General features: G+C 40.4%; 1 protein-coding gene across 1 annotated transcript; it reads right to left on the reverse strand.

The window, feature by feature from the left end:
* Positions 1-7,000: 7,000 nt before the first annotated feature.
* LOC149300176 (major prion protein homolog) lies at positions 7,001-7,738 on the reverse strand. Its single transcript, XM_089485642.1, has one exon. It carries the CDS (start codon positions 7,736-7,738, stop codon positions 7,001-7,003), a length of 738 nt encoding a protein of 245 aa, XP_089341768.1.
* Positions 7,739-11,157: the final 3,419 nt, after the last annotated feature.

An 11,157-nucleotide genomic window follows, 5' to 3' on the forward strand; every position in this document is an offset into this window, starting at 1 on the left:
GCACAAGGGTGCAAAATAGGGGTTGAGCTATAGACGTAAACAGAAACAATCCAAATGGTCCAGGCAGGATGAAATAGATTGACGAAGAGAATGTCAAGAGGAGGTCAAGGGCAAAGGAAAATGAGGGCTACATACCGCTACTGTAGGCCGCAACTTTGGCCTGCTCAGAGATGGTGGCCTACTACGTGATTGAAGTTGTGGCCTACACCATGACCACGGAGCTGTGCAGCAGGGGCAGGCAGAAGAGACCCCTGACCATGCAAAGTAAAGGCGAGTGGGGGCCTGACGATGTCTTGTTAAATTTGTATTACCTTACCAAATTTTGTGTCATCTGCAAACACTGACACACAGCTTTCAATACTCACTGTAAGATCATTAATAAAGACATTAAATAACAGTGGGCCTAGGACAGAACCCTGGGGAATTCCATTTAGAATTATCCAGTTGGGAATTTCCATTAACTTTCTAAATGATATCTTTGTTTTCAATCCAGATGCAAAACATGTTGTCTAAATTTGTAGAGTAACCTTTTATGAGGAGCTGTATCAAAAAACCAAGCTTTCAAATAATTTTCTTATTTTTGTCATTAATGTATTCTTTAAAAATTGTCTTGGTGCTACTGCCTAACCACTCCTCAGTATCCACGTCTTATTGGCCTTTTGCAATTGTTGTTACCATCTTTTTGTTTATTATGCTGCTGATTCCTTTGATTTATATGCTTTAAGTGACATTCTATTTTTTTTATTTCCCTGAATATTCTCTTTAGTTACATTGGTTTAAAGTTACTTAATGTGTACTTGTTACCCAAAAGGGACTTGCTTATACATGTATTTCATTAATGTCAGTTTGAAGATATTCCACTTTTTCTGTGTTTCTTCCTGCAAACAACTCATCCCAGTCAAGTAGCTCCAGGGATGCTCTTAAACTATTGAACTTGGCCTTCCTGAAGTTCGGTATTTTGGTGGAGCCTTTACTAGTTTCCGAATTAACATTATTTCATGTTATGGTAATTGTTCCTCAAATACTGTTCTCTCTTACGTAAATAAATAACGAAAGCTCTGTGTTGTTGCTTATCACCAGATCTAGACAGGTGTCCTTGCTAGTTGATGCATCCACTAATTGTGACAAGGTTAAAAAATGTGCTTGTTTTTGCTGTACTACAACATTTTAATGTGGGGGTTGTCACCTGGTGCAGCTTACTTTATTAACATTTGCCATCATAGTATGCAAATTACATATACTATGTGCATATTTTTCCTCACCTACCATCAGCTCAGCAGACAATGACAGTGCACCAAGGGTTATTTGTGTGATCTGGCAGCATAACTTCTTCTGCTATTGAGACTTTATTATTAAATATGATTTCCTGACCAAGAACATAGTCCTTAAATGCAAATAGTTTTCCTCAAATAGAGGTCTGACTACAAGACTAAGATTCAGATCCCCTGCAGCGCTGCAGGGGACCTGGATCCTCCTCTCCAGCAGCCAGTGGAGGTCTGTGCGGAGCGCCGGCATCACATGACCTTCCGGTGCTCATTCATAGAAGCCCCGGCGGAAGTGCTGGCAGCGGAGGTTGTCTGCGTGCCCCACTACACACCAAGGAATCTGAAGTACAGGGATAAGTCTAGGAAAACACTGGTAAATCGGGGGGAGAGTAAGAGTGGCATATAGGGGGTTAAAAGGAATATCAGGGAGGCAGAGTGGTATATGGGGGTATATAAGGAATATCTGGGAGACAGAGTTGCCGATAGGGGGTATAAGGCATATCTGGGGGCAGGTTGTAAAATAAAGAAAATAAAAACAAAAAATGCATTTTTCTCAATCATAGTTTTTATTACATATGAAAAAATACCGTAGTTTACATGTGAATTAATATTTACTAGTAAAACTTTTTTATTATAGTCTTTTTTTCCTAAATTAATATTCAAATTTTGGGGGGTTGTCTTATAATCAAGCAAATACGGTACTAACACCCATCCACACATGCTAACACCAAGTACTACTAACATGCTCACTCATGCTAACACCATACACTTACATATGCTCACACCCTATGATGACATGTTTATCCATGCTAGCATACAGTAATACACACAAACACCATACAGTAACATACAGTGTAACATCATATTAGCATATCATAACGTCATATACTAACACAGACCCAAACTACCACCATGCACCTACACAAAACATACATACATATACACACAAACCATCTCCCCCTCCCTCTCACCTCACATGCAGCCCTGGCTTCACTGCAGCTCAGATGCTGGGCTGCTGCCATCTATTACCATGGGATTAACCTGTTCCACCAGCCAGCTGGGTGCCTCATTTACAGAGTGTCTGGCTGCTTGTTACTATGCCATCAATAGTGGAAATGAAACAGTGGTATATACCTCTCCATCAGTAAAAGAAAAAGATGAGGTATTTCCAAAATCAAGATTGTCAATTCAACTACATTACCGACAATCAGTTGAAGAATGTTTTTTTATTTATTATTTTTTTTTAAATTATAGTTTTACGTTGAAGTATCTACAATAGTTGAAATACTGAAATATCACAACTACACCACTAGAGGTCAGAAAAGAGCATAGAGTGGAAATGTCTGCAAATGGTGGATTATCTAGGAGAATATTTATTTACTCATACATTTGCAAGACATTTTGGCGATCTTTTTGGTGTCTCTGATGATGACAAGATCATCCCAGTCCAGGCTTCTGCTGCTGCGAGAATCATCTTCATTATCCATTATGGAAGGACCAACTCCAGTGTGTTTTTTTCCGCAAGAAGGGCAAATCTGTCACAACTTATTTAGTGATTTAAGAAATCTGCCTGCTTTATCTGCCTACTATAAAGGACCAACCAACCTTCCACCTTTTGTGGACACAACCTTTCTCTAGTTGGCTCTTTCTAAAACCAGGCATTGAAAAAGCAACTTTCTGGCAAACTTGTGCTTCAGTATATACAGTAAATCCCAACATTAAAAAAAATATCGCTCTAAACCGAGTAATCAATATTTTTCACAAAGAATGTTTAGAATATAGTTAGTACTGATATACTCTGTTCCTGCATCCTTGGGCCAGACCCAAATTTTTTACTATGGGCTGGTCCAGATCCAGGTCCAGATCCTACCAGCCCTTTATGAACAAATTTGGACTGGCCCAGGGATGCAGAAACAGAGCCTGGTCACATAATGTGAAGTCATGTAATCCCGTGGCTAAAGGCTGCTCTCACACTGAGCGAGCGACAGTCTACTGTTGATCTGAGGGATGTGAGTATTCACCCCCTTGCCATTTTTCCTATTTTGTTGCATTACAACCTGGAATTAGAACTGATTTGCTGGGGGATTTCTATCATTTGATTTACACACCATGCCTACCATTTTGAAGATACAAAATATTTTGATTGTAAAACAAACAAGAAATAAGATAAAAAAACCAGAAAACTTGAATGTACATAAATATTCACCACCCCAAAGTCAATAACTCTTACAGCAATTACAGCTGCAAGTCGCTTGGGGTACGTCTTTATAAGCTTGGTAGACCTAGTCGCTAGGATTTTTGCCCATTGGCAAAACTCCTCTAGCTCCTTTAGGTTGGATGGGTTCTGCTGGTGTACAGAAATCTTTAAGTCATACCAGATTCTCAATTGGATTGAGGTCTAGGCTTTCACTAGGCCATTCCAAGACATTTAAATGTGTCCCCTAAAACCACTGGAATGCTGCTTAGGGCGCATTGTCCTGCTGGAAGGTGAACCTCCGCCGCAGTCTCAAGTCTGTGGAAGACTGAAACAGGTTTCCCTCCAGAATTTCCCTGTATTTAGCGCCATCCATCATTCCTTCAATCCCCACTAGTTTCCCAGTCCCTGTCGATAAAAATATCCCCACAGCTTGATGCTACCACCGCCATGCTTCACTTTGGGGATTGTGTTTTCAGGGTGATGATAGGTGTTGTGTTTGTACCAGGCATAGCATTTTCCTTGATTTTAAGTCTCATCTGACTAGATTATCTTCTTTCATGTGTTTGGGAAATCTCCCGCATGCTTTCTTCCTTTAAACAATGGCTTTCTTTCGGCCACTCTTCCATAAAGCCCAGCTCTGTGGCTTAAAGTGGTCCTACGGCCAGATACTCCTTCAGCGTTATCTTTGGTCTCTTTGTAGCCTCTCTGATTAAGGCCCTCCTTGCCTGGTATGTGAGTTCTGGTGGGCAGCCCTATCATGGCAAGTTTGTTGTGGTGCCCTATTCTTTCCATTTCTTAATAATGAATTTAATGGTGCTCCGTGGGATATTCCAAGTTTGATATATATTTTTTTTATAACTCAACCCTGATATGTACTTCTCCACAACTTTATCCCTGACCTGTTTAAAGAACTCGTTGGTCTTCACAGTGCCCCTTTCTCTATGGTGTTGCAGACTCTGAGGCCTTAAATTGCACAAAGATGGACTTATTTAACTAATTATGTTACTTTTGAAGGTCATTTAGGGGCTTCATAGCAAAGGGGATGAAACCATATACACACACACACACATTTTCCAATTTTTTTTATTTTCTTCTTTTCACTTCACCAATTTATACTCTTGTGTATGTCCACTACATGAAATCTACACAAAAATCTATTTTAATTATGAGTTCGGGGCCAGCCCTTACGTACATTTCAGAGTTGGATGTCTAAAGCAGAGTAGGTTGCATATTTCACAGAGGCTTCAGAGATCATGGCCCAAAATCAAAGTGAGCGGGAGGTTTGTTTATACATACATACATATAATGCTCCCTTGTGATGAGCGCTGGCTTCTTATACTGCGTGCCAGGATTTCGTGTCATATCCCAGCACTGAAGCCAAGCCCACTAGGCCGTTTCTTAATAATATACAAACGTGAGGAAAAAAAAAAAAGAGGCAGCAGCAAAATAGATTATAGAACAGCAGAAGCAGGAAATGTGAAAAGTGTGTAATGGCCATACCTGGGAACTTTTAAGATCCGTTACCTGGAGCCCCTCTCTTGCAGAATGTGGCCAGGACTGATTGCTGACATCCAAGGGTGGTTCAACTGATGTCGCAGGGCACACCCCCATTACGAAGGGGGGAAATGAGCAGGGATCCCGCTCTTGCGACCTGGCGCATCTCCTGGAGTCTTCGGGTGAAAACCAAAGCGTTCAGCGGTATGGTGAATGCCCTCTAATTATAGTACACACTAACTCCCATCACCACCATCATTGCCCAGCTCAGGATAAAGTGATGGAAGTTAAGTTGTAAGATGTACTTTAAGTCATTTCACTATATACTGAGCCAGGCTGATTGTAGTACCGCCGTCAAGTGTCTGCCTCTGTAAATAGTGATGGCAGTTATGTTATACCAGTGTCAATGTCTGGCTCAGTATACAGTAAACATGAATATAGCTTTGATGATGTCATTGCTCAATCTGGAGAAATAGAGGCTCAAAGTCAGAGTATGTAAAGTGGTCACTTTGGACTTTTTGGGGGGGGAATTATTATAGAAAGCAGCGTTCGGTTGTAATCCTGTATTTATATATTTATGTATTTAATATTACGTGCAATATTGTTGTATTTTACCATTGCTGCCCATATTAAATATATATTTAATAAGAACTATATTTTTGTGATGTGTGAAGACCCCAAATATTGTTTACATTGTTTAAAAGTTTGTTTTTTTCATTACTACAAATACTGAAAAATTTGATATGTGGGGATGTAACCACAAGGGAGGGGGTTAACCAGGAATGGGTGTAGCCATGATAGGGCATGGCATCGTCACGGGGGGGGGGGTTGCATTTTTGTTGCCCTGAATGGTCTCAGTCTGCCCCTGGATAGGTACTCGCCATACTATATGTTAAACATATACATAGTAATAAAACCACTCTTTAAAGTCACTTTTCAAACACCTTTCATATACTTTTAATAAAAAAGAAATAAAAAAAAGTCAAGATCGCTTCCACTTAGGAACATCAATTTACTTAAATGATTGCACATGCATTATACAACAAAGCAGGGATGCTACCATGACAACTGGCCTTCATATACTACAAGCCTTCTTAGAGAGGCATGTTACCATGGTAGCATTATATAGAACAAGCACTCTGTGGAAGGAGCATTACCGAACCAAGTTTCCAGAGGCGGTGGTGGTGGGGGGTCTACAACGGTTTACCATGTTGCTTCGTCAATTGGTGTCAAGTTGGCTATATGCCATTTTAATGTGCATTAAGGTATCCCAAAAATTAAGTGCAACAACAGTCTATTTCCCTTTTACATTAGAATTCTTAGTCATATGAAATGTTCACAAAAATGTAACAACTGTGAAAACTGTGGCACATAAAGATTAATCTTTTGGTTACCAGGGAACCACCAAACAATTTAGTCCATTATCGGCTTCACTGCTCAGGTAGTACATAATGTTTTAATTACAAACTTCATGTGTGCCAAGAGAAGTTTAAATATAAATTTTATCTACTTAAAAAAAAAAAAAGGGTGCATTTAGTGTACATATCTCCTGACTATAAGACAAATACTTTTTTTTTTTTATATATATATAGGTCGCATTAAAGTTTCAGAATAGTTTGAAGATATAATAAATATGATGCTTTAACAAAAAATTTCCCCCCTAATACAACTTTATGTAAACCTGTACATAAATGGGAAAGTAGAATATTACAACTGAAATTAAGAATGAGGATGTGCCCAAAAAACAAAAAAAACATTAAAAGCAAATAAAAACCTACTATGGAAGATTCTTCTACTTCAGCAGTAGTGCTGATCGGCCGGTACCCAAGTAAGATTTAAGAAAGTGCTGGCTGTGCTTTTGCACTATACCATTGACGTGTACATTTGAGTAGAATACCATGTAGATCTGAGCAGCATCCCCACAGCAGTGCTTACATAAGGGATCACTAGAGAGGATATTAGTTTATGCTGTGAAGTGGTATATTTTAGAATCTGTATTTATCTGCATTTGTACATTTAAAATTTTCATAATTGTTGCTTCTCATCACTGTACCACAAAGTAAACAAACAGTGTGACAAAAAGACTCAGGATGGGACTAAAGAGCACCTTCAGGCCTGACCCCCTCTGGTATTCATGGATACACAACTCTCGGATAATTTTTGTCTTAACACTTCTTTCCACTGGGTCTATGTTGCTGCCATTCTTTCCTTCTTCCTCTCTTATAATGAACTCTGTCACCGACATGTTGAAGCAGTCGCTCACAAACCTTTCCTGTGACACATGCGTGTTTTCCCCATACATGGGCCGGTAAACTTGGTTTGGCATCTGCCTGTGGTAAGAGTTGTAGTACTGGTATTCACGATCGTTGTCAAAGCTGTACCGCATATTGCTAACAGCACTGCCAATCATGAAACCTCCAACAGCTCCCACTGCTGCTCCTGCAGCAATCATCTTCATGTTGGTTTTAGGTTTGGGGGGCTTCCACTGCTTATTGTTGTATGTGTTGCCTCCACTGGGATTATAATTCTGTCCCCAGTTGTTCCAAGAGCCACCAGGTTGATTGGGGTTTCTGTTTCCACTATTCCAGCTGCTCCAGGAGCCACCAGGTTGGTTGGGGTTTCTGTTTCCACTATTCCAGTTGCTCCAGGAGCCACCAGATTGACTAGGGTTTCTGTTTCCACTATTCCAGCCACCTCCTTTCTTCCCACCTTTCTTAGAAGCTTCAGTCAAGATCAGCATGAGGGTAACCAGGAGGAAGCAGGTCCAGAGACTTTGCGACATGGTGATGGATCTGCAAGCAGAAGGGGGAAAAACCCCCCCCACAATTAAATACACTGGTTTTAAAAAAACACGATGGGTACACACCTTTATGTGACTCCATGAAAACAGTCACCTTCACTTACTCTTCTCAGGATCTGCATTACTATTGCAATTTATTTTAACTTATAACTGCTGTATTGATAATTGCCAGTTGAGGTTTAGGCAGCCATTACTATGGTGGGTGGGTAGAAGAACGTCAAGACGGTAAACTCAGATAATGCTTGCCCTGACACAGGTTATCACTGGTCTGGGTTTCTGTAAGGTTAAGTATTAAGCCTGATATGTCTCAAAATCACAAGCTGGAAGTAGCGTTAATAAAATTACTCTTATTACGAATAATTACTATTTAAGCTGAAACCAGTTCCCATTTAACCCTTCTTTTTGTTGCAACAAATAAATCCACACAAAATCAGGACATTTAGGGATCAGGATACATTTATTGCCATGGGTTGGTCGGCCATTTTTTCCAGTGCTCCCTTGATAAGATTATGCAATATATGTGGTTGTACATAAAGGAAGACAGTAGGTACACATACATAAGACGGGGACTGACTCTTGATCATGCCAAATAAATTATCTGCGGTAAATGCACATGCCCCAAAGTATGATATGTTGGACTAATTTTTTTCACTACTACTTCCATCATTCTCATTGGTATTCCTGCTTAGTGCGTTGGAAGTTGTGGTCCAAATTAAGCTCATTAGCCCGGTTCTTAAATAATATCTATCTATATATCAATTTGCCTTTAGCTTACATTTATTTTATTGGGGCAACAGGTTATCTACCAGCATGCTAATCTCACAATAGATCAACAGGCACTTTCATGCGTCCCACAAGACTTCTGTGGCTAGTCGCAGGCTGGGCAGGAGCTGGTACACTGCCGGTGAGTGGATTACAGCCCTCTGACAGTGTAAAAGTGTGGTATGGCAGATAATAAGTTAGCATGAAGGAGCTCTGAATCGGAACATTGTGTGCAGCCAAAGTCCCTCCAGAACTGCCTGCATACAGACATACAAGTGACAACAAGCCCAGTCTGCTAAGGACTCCTCTGGCATTCTGACAATGAATGCCATCTACAACTATAGAAGCCAGAATAGATACTACAACATAAGTGCATACATGAAGAAAAATAAATAAATTTACAGCCATCATATTCCACCACAACTGGACAAGGATGATTAAGGTGTCCATGAATTCAGATTTATGCAATTTCCTTCAGCAAGAACTTATGTGATCAGTGATATCATGGAATAAGCGAGGTCAGAGACGGTAAACACTTGGCGAGCAACAGTTCACATTAGTTAGAATCTGTGATACGAGGAACACATGACACTCTGGGTGAGATGCCAGTTCATACTTTCATGTTTTGCCAAGCATGAAGGCAAAATCAGAATGGGACCCCCCCCCCAAAATAAAAACCAAACAGCATTTAGCACAATCAAATATTTTTTAACCAAGTTGATCAATAAGAGCCATCATGTACATACATGGTGATGGTCTAACGCCTCCATTTTCTAGTGTAGTTTGGCTGCTGGGCTGAGAGGCAAATCCCTTCCCTTACCTTCAGCAAGGGTCTAAAGGTCAACACAGAAACCTTGCATGTACAACCAAACAGCTTCTCTTACAAATAATTTATCTTCACTTCCACAGAGTGCGGCACCGGTGCGGGGAATTCTCTCTGAAGTCAGAAGCACCGGTAAGTTTGGGGGGGGGGGTGTGGTGTGTTATGGGGGGCATAAGGCACTTCTGGAGGCAAAGTGTTATATGAAATGCCTTTTAACCCCCTTAATGCCACTCTGCCTCCAGAAATGCCTTTTTAACTCTCTATACGCCACTCTGCCCCATAATATGCCCTTTAACCCCCTTAATGCCAGAGTGACATATAGGGGTATAAGGCATTTCTGGAGGCAGAGTGGCACATAGGGGGTCAAAAGGCATATCATGGGGCACAGTGGCATATAGGGGGTATAAGACATTTCTGGGGCAGATGTGCATAACTGGGGGGGGCAGGTTGGAAAATAGAAGGAAATAAAACCAAAATATTTTTCTCAAATCATAGCTTTTATTAAAAAAAATAGTTTACATGAATTAACATTTACTGGTAAAACTTTTTTACTATAGGGTCGTCTTATATTCAGGCTTTTTCTTTTTTCCTAAATTAATATTCAGATTTGGGGGGGGGGGTCGTCTTATAATCGAGCAAATACAGTAAGTATTGGAGAGATCTGCAGGAGAGTATGGTTTGCCAGATCAATCATGAACCAAACGATCAAATGGATTGTCCCAGAACCGAGTGGAGAACTAGCCTGTGGGCTTGCAAACAGGTTAAGCATGTAATTGGGATATCTGGACAAGTCACTGAGTTCAGGGAAGGAGAGGAGTGATTTGGTGATCATTTGATTGCTTTTCTTTTAAATAAATATCTACTTCACATCAATGAACACAAGGCTGGGTCTCTGGCCCATCCTGGAAACCTAAGTTCTCAACCTCGGGCTGGGAAGGGGAGACCCTCTAATTCAATTTAAGTAAAGTCTCACCAGCTTAAGCACGGACTTTAGTAGCTGGAGGTCATTGATTCTTCAGCTTCAGCTCCAGCTCATGTTTGGTTGGCAGGCGCTTTTGGAAGACCCTCAAGTTATTAGCAGATGGTGTAAATAGCTTTGAAATTCTAACTTGACTGGATTGCCCTTCCATTTTAAATGCATTAACTACAGAAATGTAGCTACATGTAAATTCCCTACATTAATAAATGTCCTTAAGAAAGGCAAAAATGTACTAAAATGTTTTGGTAGCACACACACCCATCCAGCTACAATGCGCCTCTGTGCTCCGTATAACAACATTCAGTATGTGGTAGAGCTCGAAAGCCTCATTTTGAAACCATCGCCATGGAAACACCAGGAATCATCCCGACATCTGCTCCTTTCTCTTAATTCCATGGGTCATTTATATAAACGCAGTAAAAGGGAAAGCAGCCCGCAGCTGCACAGCAAAACAAGCCCATTGCTTTAAAGTCAGAGACCGAAAGAGAATCCCAGCGCCGTGTTTATCATTTTTTGGCCAGTCTATAAGGCAAAATAGTTTGGTTTACTTATCTCCGTTTATTTCCCCAGTGACTTAACCCGGCAGTCATATGCCGACATCAGCCCGACAGCAATGCCAGGTACCCTTAACAGGTCCAGCAATGAACCGAGTGGGTTATGTTATACCATCAGAACACACCAGATGGCCATGGATATCAACATTCACATTATAAAAATTAAGAGCACATTTGCAAGTCATGAGATAAAATATATCCTGTACTGAATGCGTTGAGCTCCAACACAATTTAATTTGCACACCAAGAAATAATAAAAAAAAATAAAAAAAATTTCTGTTCT

This window comes from Sceloporus occidentalis, unplaced genomic scaffold, assembly GCF_023333645.1.
Source record: "Sceloporus occidentalis isolate IW3139 unplaced genomic scaffold, rSceOcc1.0.p SCAF_26, whole genome shotgun sequence".
NCBI classification, from domain to species: Eukaryota; Metazoa; Chordata; class Lepidosauria; order Squamata; family Phrynosomatidae; genus Sceloporus; species Sceloporus occidentalis.